Genomic DNA, 19,559 nt, shown 5'->3' with positions numbered 1-19,559 from the left:
ATTTTGAATGCGTCTAAATTGGTTGTTAATCTGCTACACTTAAGTTCGAAATTGGATTTTCATTGGTTTGTCTCACTATAGTTTGAAATACGATTTTCATTAACCTGTTACGTTTAAACTTTAAATAGCATTTACAATGATCTACAAAGCTAAAGAGTTTCTATTTTATACCACATTTAAGTTTGCAATCATGTTGAACTTTTTCTGTTACGGATAAGTTTCAAATAGCATTTATTACGTTTTATTGTTTTGTAACACATAAGTTTTAAATAGAATTTTCTTTAGTCTACGACGCTTACGTTTGAAATAATATTTCGTTGCTCTATCATGTTTCAAATAAATATACAAATATATATTATTTAATTGGAATTCATTATTGAGATGAGTATTATTTATTAATTTCATTTATTGCGGACAATTATCCTCATCTTTTCTTAGTTGTTTCACGATGTTTCGGTCAACTATTCCTCTGCCCTTCGTCAGGTGGTAACCGCGACGGAATAGGAACTCCGAATCTCCTAAATGCGTCCACTGCAATTACTGTCTTCCATAGTTATGGCTGTAAGCCTCTGACCGGCTTTGGGTAGGATTGAAACCGCTATCTTTAGACAATTCTCATCTGGAACCGTAGAGATTCAACGTCTCTATCCATTGCGCCACGGGCCCCGAAGGATGATCAAGGTTGAATTGTTTGGTTCTTATAAATCCACGTTTATTTTATCATCCGATCTTCCATAATCGGGTCCATACCGAATGGTATATATATTATTTAATTGGAATTCATTGAGATGAGTATTATTTATTAATTTTTATTTATTGCGAACTATTATTCTCATCTTTTCTTATTTGTTGAATCCTACCCAAACTCGGTCATAGGCTTACTTGGCCAAAACGTGGTGAGACGACAACAACTATGGAAGGCAGTAATTGCAGTGGATGCAATTAGGAGATTCGGAGTTCTGGTCGAACCGTTGTGAAACAAGTAAGAAAAGATGAGGATGTCCGCAATAAATAAAATTAATGAATATAAAAATATTCACCGAGTTTCATGGGCGGTGATGAGAGCCCTAAGTTTGACCTAAATCTGGAGAAAAATATCTATTGGCAGGGTTTGGGATGACTGCCTTCTCTACGGTAACTTAAACTAGATTTATAGAAATTGGTGTAGTCAATAAAATGGCCCAACTTTACAGGTGAGTGATGCAAACAAGCGCAAGTTGAAGGAAAAAAAGAATGAACTACTCCAAAAGACAAAATAACTAAAATGTCGAACACGTTCATTATTCACAATTGTTGCACCGTAATTAGTAGCTAAAGAGTGAAAACATTACTTAATAAGACATATTCTGATACAAGTTATCGAAATTTTCAATGCACCATTCTAATATGAAATTTCCGTAATTTCCATTAACACATTCTAGCAAAAAAATATCCTGTAATTTTGATAGAAGTTCTCGTAATTTTCAGTGCAACATTCTGACAGAAAAACATCCTGTAATTTTCAGTTCTGCATTTTGACAGAAGTTCCTGTAATTTTCAATGTCACATTCTGACAGAATAAAATCCCGTGATTTTAAGTATAACATTTTTATAAAAACGTTCCTGGAATTTTTACGCCAACTTCACATCGAATGGTTTTGTTGCATACAACTGTATTCACGTGTATAACTAAACTGACCGAATATTACGTCACAGCGATGTTAGTATTTTCTTTTATTTCAGATTTTGTTTATACTAGAAATCCATGGGATGAAGATAATAACACTGATTCTGCGCATGTGCTACTGACATTCTTTTATTTATTCTAGGTCAAACCAACCCCGAATTTTTGTGCAACGACTGGATGCTACTGCTCTCGCTGTTGCTCGCTGCAAAATCTGCAATCGTGCAGGCATAACAAATGCCTGCTACCAAAGAGGAATACAATCCTGGGGCACGATCTTCGTGAACCTTCTGCAGAAATTCGATTCGCTCGTCTTCTTTCTCATCTCCTTTATATAAAAACAAAAACAAAAACAAAAACAAAAACAAAACAACAGCAATATCAATAGCAGCAACATAAAAAAAACAAAAAAAACAAAAACAAAAACAAAAACAAAACAAAAGTAAAGAAACAAGAAAGCATCAAGCATGCTAAACCCGACAAAGTTTGAATAGCATTTTGTAAAAATAAGCTAAATGAAAGACTTTGCAAGTCTGAACATGATAAATAGAATAATAATAAAATAATAAACCAATCGTCACGTCAGTAGAGTTCACTTAAAAATAACAAAATACTCGACCTGATTTCTGATTTTATTATAATATAGCGATGTATAGAAAAAAGACAAGAAAAAAAAAAAATAATGATTTTCTTAGATGCGTCAAAAATCTATCTAAAAGACTTTGTCCGTCAGTATGCGGGTCAGCCTTAAGTCTTAAATTATATTTTCATATGCACACACGCTTCTTTGTAAGAGATTATGTATCTCTGTTGATCGGTCTGTCATGCTGGAGTTTGAAATATTATTTTTGTAACTAAATACGCCAATTAAATATTTATTCTTGTTTTTAATGTAGCGATTGAATAGTGCATGTTGTTGTTTTTTAATGAGTTGCCCGCGGAGGCATAAATAAATATTTTTTTTTTCTGAATTAATTGATTTATTTCACTTATAATGTCACGTGATGTTGCTCAGCCAATCAGCAAAGAGTGTTTTTTTCTTTTCCCTTCATTCCAATGAGTCGACAATGAGCGTCGAATTGGCAACCATACTGTCGTCATAATTGCCCGCCAGTTTTACAAACTGATTCTCAAATTCGATGTCGCTGATAAATTTGTCTTCTGAAAAAAAAAAAAAGAAAAAAAAAGAGAAATAGAAATAAAATCTGATTCAATCCATTTCATAATCGCAACTATTATATAAAAGGTACTTTGTGTGTGTGTGTGTGTGTGTGTGTGTGTGTGTGTGCGTGTGTGTGTGCGTGTGTGTGTATTCGTTCCATATGAACTCGAAAACGGCTGGGCCGATTTTTGTAAAATTTCATACTATTAGGTGATAGCCGGGCAACGCCGGTAGGAAGCATGTAATTGCTTGTTATCTATCTATCTATCTATCTATCTATCTATCTATCTGTCTGTCTGTCTGTCTGTCTGTCTGTCTGTCTAATTATCTATCAATCTAGCGGGATAAACAACAGAGATTGAATCGTGGGAAACAATAATTGGGTGAGCATGAAGGTGCAGGAAGCGTCAGAGAGTCAGGTTGTGACATGTATCAAACTAAGTGGCCGGTTAGTTGCACCGGAACTATGCGATCAGAGGCCTGACGTGACGTGTCAGGTGTTCCGGTTTGAGTAAATTTAGTTGAGTTGGATCTGAGAAGCCGAGGAAGCAAAATGGGTTTAGCAGCTCTCCCCAAATGGATGCAGAGAAACGCGACAAGTCCGAGATCGTCGATTTTACTCCATGATGCGGAAAACGAGATGTCTGGAGTAAAATAAACCAACATATAAAAGCATACATTGTCTTGTGTGTCTTGCATGCGTGCTTGTTATGGCAGAATCCAGCTCCCCAAGACGTTGACGAATCCCCCCAGTCAGCGGCCAAAACACAGAAGCAGCCAGCAGCAGACAGGTATATCGTCATGTGTATACGTATTATGTTTTACACACACACACACACACACACACACACACACACACACACACACACACACACACACACACACACGCACGCACGCGCGCGCGCGCGCGCTCACAGGCACACCCACAACCACTAGCCGAGTCACGGGTCGTTAAGTAAATAGGCATGAAGGGATCTGAGGACAATAGTCCGTTAAATACACCGTTAGATAACACACAGTTAGATAAGGCAATACACAACAATACGAAAGTACTTTATGTGCATGACAGTGTTTTCAGACAGGTTTTGTATTAGAATATCTTCGATAAGTATCAATAATGGAAATCTGATGACAGAACGACAGGCGATTTTGACCTACACAGCCTAACATCACAAGTGCATTTGAGAAGTTTCATTACTACATAAGCCGAAAGGCCTGACATATAAAACCAATAGTAGGATCTTTGATATAGTAGGGGCGCGTTCGAAATTAATATTTCTGTTTAAAGCAGAAGTGCATCATGTTAAACTTAAATTCAAGCCATTATCACCGCACAAGCAGTAAGATCAGGCATATAAAATCAACAGTAGATACTTTGATAAGATAGAGGGGCGTTCGAAATGAATATTTCTATTTAGAGCACAGCTGAACAATGATACTTGACTTTTGCATTTTAAACTTTAACTCAAGCCACTATATAGAAAATAATTTTATAAAATCAACAGTAGGTTCTCTACAGTGCAATGTAGACTACAATGTATTTTGGACTAAGTCACTGTGAGAAGCATGTAAAGCTTCATCCCGGTGCATCGTGATGGGCCCCAAACTAGAGCAGGCAATCAATCGATTTGAGTTATTTCATCGATTTCGATGACAATAAAAATATGGGAGTGTGAAACATTTGTTGATCATAATTCAATCCAGGGCAGCATCGGGTCTCCCTGCTGGTATGGAAATATAAACACACATTAGGCAAGTATTTATTAGAATAATAAATAAATATTACTAAAAAACAGTTATCTGAAATTATCAATAGCAGAAGTGCAGAATAACTGGACAAAGTCTCATTCTAACATTTAAAACAACTTTATTGGGGAGTGTTCGTTAACAAGCATTTCAAAGGGGATGCAAAAGACAAGGTGTTAGTGCATTATTACGTCCGTGGGTTTTGACGAAATCAAAACATTAGAAAGTCCACGTGGTGTAAAATAAATGTCCTGTAAGTATGGTAGAGAAAAGAGTTCGTATATAAACGATGGACTGACCTGTTTCTAAAAAGAAAAGTGTTCATATATGAGAATAGTACTTTGTAAAGTACACACATGTTGAAGTCAGGATCATGTCTATGTACGTATGTGTATGTGTTTATTATATCTGTGCTCCTGCGGTTGCTATGCTAGGTCTATAAAGCTTCTTGTAAAACCCTAGGGCTAGGGGGTCGGTTTCGTTACAAGAGTGAAGATTTAATGTTGAAAGAAGTATTGTCGAATGTGTTAGCTCGCTAGTGGCCTTCGGACCGGAAAAGAGAAAGAGTCTAGTGAGCATTGAATTTTTATCAATTTCGATCACGTACACATCTGAAAGATGGCCTCTGATTGGGCAAGTGAGAAAGGAAGTTGAAATCTTTCTACCAATCAGCACTGAGTTTAGAAATTAAGCACAAACTCAAAATCATAATGTTGTAGCCGTGTTGTTGTCGCATTAAACTGGGTTAATGTTGCATAGAAATATAAATTCAACAATAAATAAAAATAATGAAAAAGTCATACGCCGTATAAGTCAGTCTCAGTTATAACTCGAGAGATATTTTTTAGATTAGAAAGTATCATTTTGTGTGGGCCCATCTATAATTCGAAGTATATTTTTGGTATAAAGCTATATCCAATAACTCTATGCATTACCGAAAGATGTATGCCTTTTCTCTTTGGCATTGTTTATTTGTTGTATTTTGTTTTTAAAGAATTGAATAACATGCATCCCTTTATTAAAATGAGTCAACAACATTGCGCAATGAATGCGTGATGAATTTAAGTGAGATGTCAAAAAAAAGTGTTACCGGCGCCATTTATATTCCGTCGTGATGTTTACATATCATCGGATTGATCATATTTTGTCTTGTAGCTACATATTTGTCGATGCAAACAGAATGATAGTTTGATTAAGGCAATTAAAGACGGACAAGCGAACAGTATATTTGGATGAATCAATCGGATGGTGACGAGTAACGCCATGTCAGATTGTGGATGCTGATAATTATTTGTGTGCGTGTAGCAGCAAATCGTATGCGCCAACCTAAAATGGCGACCAATTTGATCAATATCTCCGTAATTGCATCCACAAACAACGGCATGTTTTCAAGCGTATTTGTAAGGCCGTTTTACATCCACAATATCAACATCTAGATTATATTTCTTTTAGTTTTTCTATCTGTCCGTAACGTTTTCTCGGAAACTACTGTGCTAATCTGACTGAAATGTTGTATGCTCTCTTGTTATTGTCAGGTTCAGCGAATTAAGTGTTATCGTGTCCGGTCGATATATAATTCGGGCTTAATAGGGGTTAATAGGGATTAGTATTTAATGTAAAGTGGAAGCCCCGTTCAGTCTCGAAAAACAATGGATACCCCCTGTAAGGATAGCTGTGCGTGAAATTGTGAGGCAACGGTTGCGCAATTCCAACCACAGCTCTCCTAAATCGGCAGTGCTTGATTCCAGTGGCCAGGAGAACCCAAGGCGACTGGAAACAATGCCGAGATAAGCGGAGAACACATACAAGTGGAATTCCCGCATGGTCACCCATTTTAGTACTGACCAGGCTCCACGTCGATTAACTTCGGTTATATAACGGGAACCGATGTGTGATCGCGATGTATGCAAAAAATGAGCACAAATTTAACCATATTAAACGTTCAAATTGGCATAAAGCAGTCATTCAAGGCAACGGGCTACAAAAGTCTAATATATATATATATATATATATATATATATATATATATATATATATATATATATATATATATATATATATTAGCATTAGGTGCGCGGCGTTGCGCGGGTGTTTGGTGGTGTATGTTGAGCAAAAAAAAAGTGATAGTAGGAAGGTAGGCTCGAACCCTTACCGCAAAGGAAGAAAAGAACGGAAAAAACCCCTGTCATCTTTGCTGTTACGACCAACGAAAACTATAAGTGAGGTAGGTTTTAATTAAGGCTAGAAAATCGAAAGGAGAGTATGGCTTTCGAAAATATTGGCGAAGAAAGCGACCCCTCCCTGTAGAAAAGTGCCCAGTTGAAGGTGAAAATATTAATGTTTTTAGCCAATTTTTTTGATATTTTCGTCTGAAAAATCGAACTTAAAAACAATACTGATCTTGTGAAAATCTGTCGCTTCTGTCGAAAGTTTTAGGCAGACATGCAAACATACATACATACATTTATATATTTTTAACTCAAATTTTCGACTCAAACCGATTAAAAAGCTTGCACTAAAACTTTGACCCCTATTATGACCCCTTTAACATTTATTGTTTGGGTTCAAATCAATTATTAAGTTAAATCCATGTCCAAGGAACCTATATCTAAAATTTCAAGTGTTTAGACCCAAAATTGTCGGAGGAGTTTGGTAGAGTTCTCAAAGATCAAATCGTTGAACTTTAACAGCAAAATTTCTGGCCGAAAACGGATAACAAACATTTTTCCAAATCTCAGTACCCTGTATATGAAATTTCGAGTCTGAAGTTTGGTTTACGTCAGTCGCCACTCACAATATACCGACATTAAAAAAGTATGAATACGGGAATAGTATAGCCGTCAATCAGTCAATCAATTGGTAAAATCGATATAATTTGTATGAAAATATAAAAAACACCTTTCCAGGACAATATGTGTATGCATTTAACATTTTTATTAATTTGTCCTTAGGGTAATCACTGGATAAATTACAGCAAATTCTATGCTATAATGTGTTAGGTTTGGTCAGATTTCACATTCGATCTAATAATGGATCTACCATTGTGGTGCAGTCGGATGAGAAAGGTCCTGCAGTCACTAATACATAACATTCCACTACAGAAAAAGCTGCTATACTTATACATTTTGTAATGTTATCAGAAATAACAGCTCACGAAATTTCGCCCATATTGCTTTTACCCCTATCTGTACTTAACATATCTCCATGTGTTGTCAACATGAAAGATATATATATATATATATATATATATATATATATATATATATGTTCATTTTACCAAATAATTTGTTTGAAATAAAAACCTTTGTGAAATCAACGTGTTTACGAGTCGGCGCATAAATCTTTGGCTTCATACGTTCGTTTTTAAATTCACATTATTATTAATTATCCAGCTGGTAATCATGACGAGTATTGTTAAATATATTTCTGTTTGCAATCCACACTTCTGAAATTAGTCTAATAGTCGCTCCCACTCCATACAAAAAAATAAATAAATAAATAAAAATAAAAAACAAAAAAAAAACATCATCTCGTCTTCTCGAAACTTGGCTGTTCGACAAATTTCTTTGTCTTCACGGACCAACGAATCACTGAAACGATTAAACAACATGCATCGATTACTCCTGTTGCTGACTTTTGTTTTAAATAATTTTTTTACTAAGTCCTGAGTTCGATTGTGACACAAAACACTTTGAATTAAAACAAATTAGCTCTCTCTATATATCTTCTCTCATTTATAAAAATAAATTATAAATATCTGTTATAGAGTGGCACACATCACAGTGTAAAAAAACGTGACGCAATCTGTAAGCTTTACGGCATGATATATAAGACATGACATCAGAATCGATTAGTTTCGGAATTTTATGGATGAAGATTAATAATTTGGCGAAGATAATAATTAGCTCTAAATGTCAGTTTTCTTGTGGTTGAGGGATCGATTATCATTAAAAGTGATACTAATAACACATTTACAAAATACTTTGACCCGGTCATGGATGACGGAGAAAATAGAAGATATTCATATTATTTGTATTCTACAAACTACTGTTTTTTTATCTTGAGTGTGATTTTCACAACGTTTCGGTCGATGTAACCTCCAACCTTTTTCAGGTATATCCTGTGAAACTCAGGAATGTTTCTGTCGAACTAAGGAATTTGGACGGAATTTCGAACAGAACACTTTATTTACTTCACGGAGTTAGCATGCTCTCGTTTTGTCAGCCATGACTGGATAGGGATGCAATTGTATTTTTCGAACGCCCACACTGAGAATTGAACATAAAATCGCGATAATTTTGGAATGTGCCGTTTGTGTTCTTGAATTCCGACGCAGACTGTATTGCGCACGTGATAATTCATTGTATAAAATGAAGGCACAAACAACCTATTTGCAAGTAGCTAAGCACAGCAACAAATTTAACATGAGTACTACACTCTTGAGATGACGAGTGCTGTAAAAAAGACGAAGAATGAAAGGGAAAAAGAGAATCTTGGACGAATATGGCTTTGTACGAGTTGACTAATACAAACACACATATAATAAGTGATAAAAATATTTATGGCAATTAAGCTACATTTTCCGTATTTATGTGGATTCATCGTAACACACACACACACACACACACACACACACACACACATATATATATATATATATATATATATATATATATATATATATATAGCTTAATGTAAAAGGAAAAGAGAAAGTTCAATTCCACAAAAGGAGACTTATCCGGATAATGCCAAGCTCAACAATTATTATTGGAGCTTATACAATAGGACAACAAATGAAGACAAAACTATATATTGGTAGATATAGAATGGATCATTTATTGAATAATGGAATACAGGAAAAATTTAGAGGATAGAAGGGACTCTTTATGTCAGGGCATTTCGAAGCCTAATGCTTCTCATCAGCAGAGTAGAGAAGGTGCTAGGTAGCATGGGGAAGATGCAGCGTCTAGCGTAATGTTAATTAGGGACGAAAAAGATTAAGAGGAATTATAGAATGTTGGGGAAGCTTTATTAAATTCTAAATAAATAAGGAGAAGCTTGTTTTATATAGTATGATATATAAGTTTGTATATGGTCTTTAACATAGTATTGAGATTAAGGGGTATATGTATTATGGTTAAATAGAGGGTGTATTGTTGCTGCGTGGTAATTTATTTTAACGGTTTGTGGGATGTCTATTTTCTATAGAGTGGGTAATTTTGATTGGTGCCACCTAAACGGCAAATGGCGGCTATAAAATATAAGACCACCCTAACGAAATATTTGGAGAAATATGGAACTTTAACGGATAGCTATAAACTATGCTTCTTGTATCTCTTGGAGATTAGAACTACTACGTATATGTTTTGGTATGATTTATGTTTATTTTTATTTAATGCTATGAATATCCTGATTCTGTTTTTGCTTTATTACCATTCTCTTTGTTGCCTGTGAATTTTTTCTCGTTATAAAATAGATTAGTCATTAATTTAGAAATACTTACAATAACAACGTTTTTTAATCACTGCGAATAATTAGATGGCATTATATGTATAAATTTATACAGCCAATGTATTATTATATATGTGTGGTTTGCACTATAGTTCAAAAGTATTATCATTTAAATTTAATATAATATCCAAAAATAATATATTATTTTATTTATGCCTATTGTTAGCTTAAGAGATGATTTCTTATAAAAGTTTGTTTTTTCGAAATTTCTATTACTAGAATTTACGACGAATAATTCATCATCCCTATGTAAACCTTTCAATCTATCTGACATATCTTTATGGATCTCTTCCAGAATGTAAAGTTCGACTAGATCAGTGACATAGCAGAGCCTAGAGAACTTATAATAGTGTCAAAATTAAACTTTGTATTTTCTTTAGTCCAAATATATTGTCATATTTGATTATTATTTGTCTATTTACTTATACTATAAATTATATTAATTTCTCACTTTGTTTGCTTGTTTTTTTTAGCCACATGTAAAGTCTTATTAAGTAGTGATAGGGAAATTGAACGTCATTAAGAGTCAAATTTTTTTAATTCATATTTTGCGATAATTCACTAAACCATTTAAGTACCTTTTCAAAGGATAACCATAAATTATGATATTTTTAATTCAATATTGGGTAAAATTCTATATTAACTAATTTTACTAATGACATCAGTGTTGGAGACATAAGGGTAAAGTAATCTTATAGTGGTGTTATTATTAATATCCACTTTGTGATTCTTAAGAGTAGACCTAGGCATTTGTCTACTTCAGTGTTTCCATCAATATAATTTAATTAATTAATATTGAGAGTTTATGTCTTAAATATAATTCTTGTTTTATATCCTGTAGTCTTTGCCATTACTTTAAGCAAACTTTAAAAATATTAATCCATCTATGTTATCAAACATTAAAAAGATATTAACATTTTTAATTAAATGCATAGTAAAATAGTGATTATAAACATGCTAATCAAACATATAAAATAGAGTTAACTCTTAATGTATAGATTATTGTCCTTGAGTTTTTGTTTTTGTTTGGAATTTAATTAGATGATTACTTAATAATCCTCCCTGTATTTTAAAATTTATATATTTTTCTTCATCCTTGATATCTTTTAATATTTCATCTATTTAATTTACTTGAATAACTTGCACAGTGGAGTTTATAATTTTGACTTGACAATTTTTACGTATCTCTTCAAGCTAAATGTGAATTATATTTTAATCTATTGCCCCTTTATTTGTTTTCCTTATAATTAAAAATTAAATAACCTTGTATCGTTCTCTTCTTTTTACTTATTCATATTTTGTATTACTCATTTATTTATTCATTTATTTACCCAATTAAAATGTTGTAAATTCCCTTTATTAAGTTTCGACTATTTGGTTAGAAAACTTAAGTAATTCATACGTATTTTCCCAAACTCTGTTCCCATGAAAATTACAACTAGAAAACTTGCATTCCTCATTGTGTTATTTATATGCTCAGTACACGGATCACGTTGACCTGATCCGAACAACTTGATGACGTCAAGTTGGTTCACGAGTGTCAAAGGTGAAAAACTCCATGACATCGTTTCAACCATAACCCTAACCCGACGGACGAGTGCAGCTGCAAGTCAAAAGTTCACGGGTCGGCTGGTGCAGCCTATCGCGGGTTGGAATGTCAATTGGATTGAGGGCCATCCCATATTCCGCAACCCCAACATATAAAGAAGAGATACACGTGGGTTTTTAGTCAGAACTAGAGTCAGAGTTAGAGAGCGAGAGACAGGGTCTGAGATTCAAGGGCGTCATGCAGTCAAGATGAGGAAACGGAAAAGAAGAAAGAGATGAATCGATTCAGCGATGCAGAATCCCTCACAAAAATGAGGCAGATCCTGAATAAAGACTGTCTATAAATAATAATAAACAAGCGTGTTTTAGAAGCTTGAGTGATTTGATTTCCAGATTGAAGAGTAACCGTCACAAGAAGCACTGACCGAAGAAAGGAGAAAAAGTACGTACATTAAGATCTCTATAGACTGTATGTATGTGGCACATACACCCATGACTGTATACACACACGTATGCTCATTAAGACAGACGATCTACGGCCATATCATAGTTATATATGCACCATACAAATTATGTAGAGCCAGTATGCAACGATTGGAACTGTATTTTGTATATCCTATTTCAATGTAAGTGCTATTGTTTTTTTTTATTATTGTTTCTATGTTTTCTGGATATGGTATTTGAACTTCTGATGAAAAATTCTATCTATCTATCTATCTATCTATCTATCTATCTATCTATCTATCTATCTATCTATCTATCTATCTGTGCGTGTGTTATAAATGTATGTACGAAACGGATCGTAAAGTTACATGTTTTTGAAAAATACATTAAAAGATGGTCATTGGAATTTAGGATAATATTAATTTATTTATATTTGATTGTTTGTCATCGAGCTTTTAATTTGAATTTTAACTCTATATATATCTATGTAGTAACCTTGTAAATCCAGGAATGATTACTAAAATGCAGCTAAAACGAGCCGTCCCGAACCATTTGTTGTGATCTGCATCGATCAGGTATTGGCCGGAAATTACTATCTCTCACCTCCTTATGTATGTATGTATGTATGTATGTATGTATGTATGCATATGTCAGGTCATGTCATATGCTACTGGTACCATGTAACCCAGTACTACCTGCCTCATGGTCGGGTCACCGGCGACTAAACTGGTTCCCCCACCAGACTTGTTTGGTGAGGAGGACGGATAGTCTCCCTGAAGGATTAAAAACAAGACCTTCCAAAGGGCGAATGAACTCTTTTTCTGGGTCAACGGCCAACTAGCACCGTGTATATTTGTGTGTGTGTGTGTGTGTATATGTGTATTGGGGTAGAGAGGACTCCCGTAAGCCGTGGTGAAGGCAACCTTTCTAGGAGAAGCAAATCTCTGATTTAAAAAACCATAAAGCGGAAGACCAGTACCCGCATTAAGCTGGTCTGCAGTTTTTATTGTTGCTGGCTATCTTGCTCTTGCTTGTTGCTGGATCTCAACATTTTGAACCGAGAGAGAGACTTAGCTGTCGTACAAAGCTAAGACTCTGTAACATCATATTTGTATAGATACTCCCTCAGACATTTAGGCTCATGGATTTTAAATGTCTGAGGGAGTGGCACTCGTCTGACAAGACGTTGCAATCATCATCATCATCATCATCATCATCATCATCATCATCATCATCATGTATGCATGTATGTGTTTAAGTATGTATTATGTATGTATGTATCTTCCTACACTTATTTACAACTATTCTCTTTTTCTTAATCTGTCCGCCATTTTCCTTCGATGTTTTTTTATACAATTCTCTCTACATATTTTCATGAATTCATGTCATCGCAAATATTTGTGTGAATAATAAAATGGATACAAAGCAAGATATTTATTGGAAAACTACTTATACCATTATTATTATTATTATTATTATTATTATTATTATTATTATTATTATTATTATTATTATTATTATACCTTCCAGCAAAAAAGCAACAGCTTTGTTCGACAAAGCAATGATTTTTATCATAAAGTCTGTTTTCAGATTTTCAGAGGGCGGGGAGAAAAAAAAACTAATAAATAAATAATGAATAAATGAGAAAAACCACCGGCAAAAGAAGTTGACCAAACAGAAGGCGAAGGGGGGGGGGCTACGTTTTTTTAGATGCGTCCTCGAATCTTCTTGAGAGGATTTGTCTGTCGATCAGTTGTTTGACTAAGTAGTCACACTTCAGTTTGAAATATTTTTTTTCTGTCATCTTATTTCTAAAAGTTTTCGGGGGAACTGAAAACTATGCACATATTTTGATCATTTTCGAACGGTACAGCTGAGAAAGGATCGTTCAAACGTTGAACTGATAGAGTCTTTGTTTTTCTGTCACACCTGTCTATGAAATAGGATTGTCTTTTGGTCTGTCACATCTGTGTTTGAAATAGCATTCTCCTTTATCTGTTATACTTGACTTGCAAATCGGATTATCTTTTGTGTGTTACACCTATGTTTGAAATAGTATTGTCGTTTGTCTGTCACACTTATATTTGAAATAGCATTATCCTTTGTCTATCACGCTAAAGCTAAATAACCTTTTCCTTGATCTATAACGCTTAAGTTTTAAATGATAATTTATCGAGCTGTCACACTTATGTAGGAAATAGATGTTTAGTTGGTCTGTACTTTTAAATATTAACTAGCATATTCGTCAATATGTAAACAAAATGTTCACAGTCTGTCACGCTTAAGTTTGAAATAGAACATAATTTGGTTTGTGAGAGTTGATAATATTCTCCTCGATCTCTCAATCTTAAATTTGAAATATATGTTTGTCTGTCACGCCTAGGTTTGAAATATGATAGTAGTATCATATTTTAAACCTAGGCGTGACATTAGGCGGTCACCCTTATTTTTAACATCTAATTTTGTTAGTCACGTTCAAGTTGAAAATATTATTTTGTCTGCAACACTTAAATTTGAAATAGTATTTTATCTGTGAGGATTAAGTTTGAAGTAGCATTTTGTCTGTTACGCTTAAGTTTGATATATTTACATCACTAAACACGTTGATCGAATGGACACATCCTGATTTGTTTTTTGTGCTTCACGATAAAAATGTTCATTTCGCCGTCAGCCATTTTCTTTTCGAATAAAATCGTTGAAATATTTGGTGAGCGTCCGTTTTAGACGCCATAAAAGACTTGACAAATAATAAAGAGCACAGTCGCAAATGTTAAAACGAAAAAAGTAATAGAAAGAAGATTATAATACACATATGTAGAAAGATGACGCCTGTCTTCAAAATCTGCGTCCAAAATCTTGTTCTTTTGCACGGTTATATGGCCTTTGCTATTATAATCTTGCATTTCGAAAACATTATTTTGAAATTATACCTTATCACCGCTTATCAAGACAAAGAGTCACTTGAGGATAAGCATTAATGGGATTAAATGACTTTCTTGAAATTGATCAATGCTATGTAGTGTAATTACTATTAGAAGAATCACGAAAGTACTTATTTGAAGACGACTATGCTGTAGTCTATAGGGAAGCAATCTTGTGGCATTGAGTTCCACGAATAGGAGATATTTGCAAAGAAGCTCTGTCCGTTGAAATTCCATATATCATTAGACACAAGGAAATTCTTTTCTATTGTGGTAGGAAGACGAGTTCTTGTTGTGAATGTCTTACGAGGTTTAGAACGTATTTTGAACTTTATCCAAGCAATGAAGAGTACCTACTGTGGCGACTCTCCAGCTGTGGTGGGAGAATGCACGTTGTGTAAATTTCTCACTAGAAACAACGATGAATCACGGACAAGAACCTGACGTTGAGAGGTAAAGAAAATGACACCTTAATACGTGATGTCCTATTTCAGCAACAACAGCAACAGAAAAATAAAAAAAATGTAAAATATTCGATGTTTATTAACTGAAAAACTTAATACTGATGGTCAATTCTATCAAAATGCTCAATTTCAACTGGTTACTGATACCAGATTTTAACCTAAACGGAGCTGAGTACTTGCTAGTGTTGGTTAGATAGTCTTAGTACAGTCAATAATTAGAGATTCAACTTGCCGAACGAACCATTATCAGCCACAATACAGTATTGTCAAATGCTACAAGGACATCTTGCAGGCAAACTAAATCTAGTCTGTAGGATCTCCAGTACTGAGTGGCGCATCCTCAGATTTCGCGGGAGAATGCGCATTGTGGGAATATCTTACTAACAACAACGACAAAACAAGGGCGAGAACATAATGTGAGGAGGTCAAACATGTGACACCTTGACACGTGGAATTCTATTCCAGTAGTAGCAACAGCAGAGAAAACAGAGAACGGTATATTAAGTTGGCAAGAAAGTTCTTGCGAAATTTTGAATTTGGATTTTAAATGATATATTTGCAAATAAGTTTTCGTTATAATACCATTACTTCATATATCACTTAAAGAGCGTTTTTCATAATTTTCTTATTTAAATTCAAGCCAGGCCGAAAAGCTGCTAAAACAGCTCGCAGTATCAACGAAACATTAGGCCCAGGAACCACTACTGAACGCACAACACAATGGTGGTTTAAAAAATTTCGTGGCGGCAACGAGAGTCTTGAAGATGATGAGCGTAGTGATCGGCTGTCGGATGTGGAAAACGACCGATTGAAATTCTTAGTCGAAGCAAATCCATGCATTGATGTGCGAGAGCTTGCTTCTGAATTAGACGTAACATATACGACGATTTCGAACCACCTGAGAAAGATTGGAAAGACAAAAATCCTGATAAATGGGTTCCTCACGAATTGGACGACAACCGAAAGAAACGCCGCCATGAAGTGTAATTTTCTTACGCTTTACGCAACATGAACGACCCGTTTCTAGACCGGGTTGTGACATGCGATGAAAAGTTGGCTCTTTACGACAACCGGCGATGCTCAGCGCAATGGTCAGACGCCGAGTAAACTTCACGACACTTCCTGAAGCTAGAGTTGAATCATTACATTTTTTTAATGCAGGCAAAACCAATACGGCGAAGAGGTACTGTCAACAAATTGATAAAATGCATCAGAAACTTCGACAAAAACACACAGCATTAGTTAACAGAAAATGACCAATTCTCCTCCATAACAATGCTCGACTGCACGTTGTAAATCGACCCTGCAGAAGTTGAACGAATTGGATTATAAAACTCTACCTCATCTGCAATACTCTCCAGACCTATCACCTACCGACTACCACTTTTTCAAGCACCTGAACAACTTTCTGCGTGAAAAATGCTTCAAAAACCTAAGCGATATAAAAAAAACGTCTTCAGCGACTTCATCGCCACCAGAACGCAAGATTTTTACGTTACTGACATAAATACTCTTGTTTTCCGTTGGCAAAAGTGTATTGATTCTGACAATAATTTTTGTTTAAGCCAAAATATGTTCATTTGAATTTAAAATCCAAAAACACCGCAAGAACGTTCTTGTCAACCTGATATATGAAGTAATTAATGTTTTGTTAACACTAATTAATTAATATTAGCAAAATAACTAACTCGATTGGTTATTGATATTGAACTTCAGTCAATCAGAAAGAGTCAGCCTGAGAACTGGACACTTACTAGCATTAGATACATAAGCGAACACCTTCGTACAGTCAACAGTTAGAGATTCAACTTAACATCCGCAAGCAACACAAGATATAGTCATAGCGACAACATATACACAGTCTAACGAACACACTCACACAAAAGTTCATAAACAGTCATGCGGACAAAACATTTTCTTCGTCTACACCTTTTTGAACTCTACTTTATTGTTTACTTTCGGTTGCTCTATCAAGTCGTATATAAAGTTGGTATATTGATCGACTTTGTCATTACTTATGAAATACCTTTTCCCCTATATACATAGCGAATACCTCTATTTACACGTCCCTTCTTTATGACTAACTGTGACACAAAATTAACCTACGTTACACCTGCTGAGTACTTTGACCGTTTGTTAATACTAGGTGATGTAAGCAAACACGCCATCCAGATGTATGAATGCACACGAGATTTGCTACATAAGTTCATGAATGTTTACTTCACTTGTAAAGGCTTAAAATCACACTTGGAGTAAAATAGCGGACAGCCTGCCAGTGTGTTACATTAGGAATGAATATTTTGGTTCATATGAATTATTAAATCAACTAGGGAATAAGGCAAACAACTTGATTCGTACTTTCATTTGTTAGTTCCGTTTCCGAGAAGAAATTAAAACAACAGCGTTGAGTTTGTGCAAAATGATGACTTGCAAGACAACTGAACAACACGGGGAAATTTTCGTGAACTTTGACCCAGTGCATTATATAAAATAATGAAATCGAAATAAAAATTAAAAAATAATTCTCCCCTAACCATACTGCACCCACTTTTATAACCAATAATAACCTATGTTAATCCACAAGAAAATAAAATTAATAATAATAATAATAATAATAATCATAATAATCATAATAATAATAATAATAATAATAATAATAATGATCATAATCATAATCATAATAATAATAAAAAAAAACTAAATACACAAAGCTTGAGGCTTAGTGTATTTATATTTTTTTTATTGTGTGTCACAGTTGGTCATAAAGAGGAGACGTGTAATTAGGGGCATCCGGTATGTATATAGTGGAAAACGTATTCAAGGGGAAGAAAGAAAAAAGATAACAACAATCGCTCCTGATGATAATCGGATGTACCGATAGAAAGGACTTGAGCAGATTATGGCTGACCAAAAAATTTTTGGGAGCCATTTTATACAACATGCCAGCTGAAATAAAAAAAAGATCGCTCGACGAATGGAAAAGATATCCAGAGAAATCGGAAAGAAAGAATAACTGTCGTGTTCAATCAGACGTGATTGAATATATATATATATATATATATATATATATATATATATATATATATATATATATATATATATATATATATATATAAAGGAAACGTCTAGTTTGTTCAACTTAACTAAACTAGAAAACTTAACTAAACTAGAAAACTACAAGCCGTTTTCGTTATATTTTTCAACAGTGATTGTATCTAACCCAACTGTGTTTTTAAATATTAAAAAGTAAAAAATATTACGATAGCAAAAGAAATCTTTTTGACATCGTTACTTTCCGTTCCGATTTCAGCCGAGCCTACTTACCGGAAATACTTCCGGTTTGTATTGAATCTGCTTTCATTATTCAGATTTAGTGACTTTTTATATCAATAATCATACGATTTATCCAATTTGTTTTGTTTTTTTATAGAAAAAATTGCATTAATTTGTTTTTTTCCTTCCTATTTTTTCTTTACATGTTCCTCCCTGGCATAACAAAAAATTATTAAAAATACAACTACTCACCGGGATTCGGCAGTATATATACACCAGTTATGTTTGTTTTGCAAAAAAATACACAAAATGTTTGTTTCACTTTTTCTAAACTAAAAAAATACTTTAAAAAGAAAGTTGCTGGTTAATTTTTACGATTTTCTCTAGCGTATTATAAAAACCCTAACCTTTCTATGGTAAAACCGGCTTTCGGATTACCCCCCCCCAAATCTCGAAAGTCGTTCTTAATATGGGGATGTTGGGGGTTTATTCCGAAAGCCGTTTTTTACATGGTGAGGTTGGGGTGTTTATAATACGCTGAGGCAACTCGTAAAATGAACGAAGTTGCTATTATTTATTGTATAAATAACTTAAAATTTATTTATTTGACAAAAAAATGACATTTTCTACAAACATTTAATAAGAAATACAAATGAACGGTAGGTTTTTTGTTTTTTTTGTGCTTTTTTTTTCTGTTGATGTTTTGTTTCTACATTTAACGTTTTACTCTATAATTTCTTTCACATAGCTTTGTTATTATTACATCGGCAACGCTCGGCTTTGTCCGGCTGTTGACGTCATGTTTTACAATATCTTTTTCTTTATTA

General features: G+C 34.2%; 1 protein-coding gene across 1 annotated transcript in view; it reads right to left on the bottom strand.

Annotated features, from left to right (window-relative positions):
- Positions 1-2,282: 2,282 nt before the first annotated feature.
- Positions 2,283-19,559, bottom strand: part of LOC145254608 (uncharacterized) — a 138,340-nt gene continuing 121,063 nt past the window's right edge. Inside the window, exon 5 of the mRNA XM_080113216.1 lies at positions 2,283-2,824. Coding sequence (XP_079969342.1) covers positions 2,712-2,824 — 113 coding nt within the window. The 3' untranslated portion in view covers positions 2,283-2,711. The remainder of the gene's footprint in view (positions 2,825-19,559) is intronic.

Source organism: Euprymna scolopes, chromosome 30, assembly GCF_053919585.1.
Source record: "Euprymna scolopes isolate OS-2025 chromosome 30, ASM5391958v1, whole genome shotgun sequence".
Lineage (NCBI taxonomy): Eukaryota > Metazoa > Mollusca > Cephalopoda > Sepiida > Sepiolidae > Euprymna > Euprymna scolopes.
This window is presented reverse-complemented; position numbering and strand designations above follow the sequence as displayed.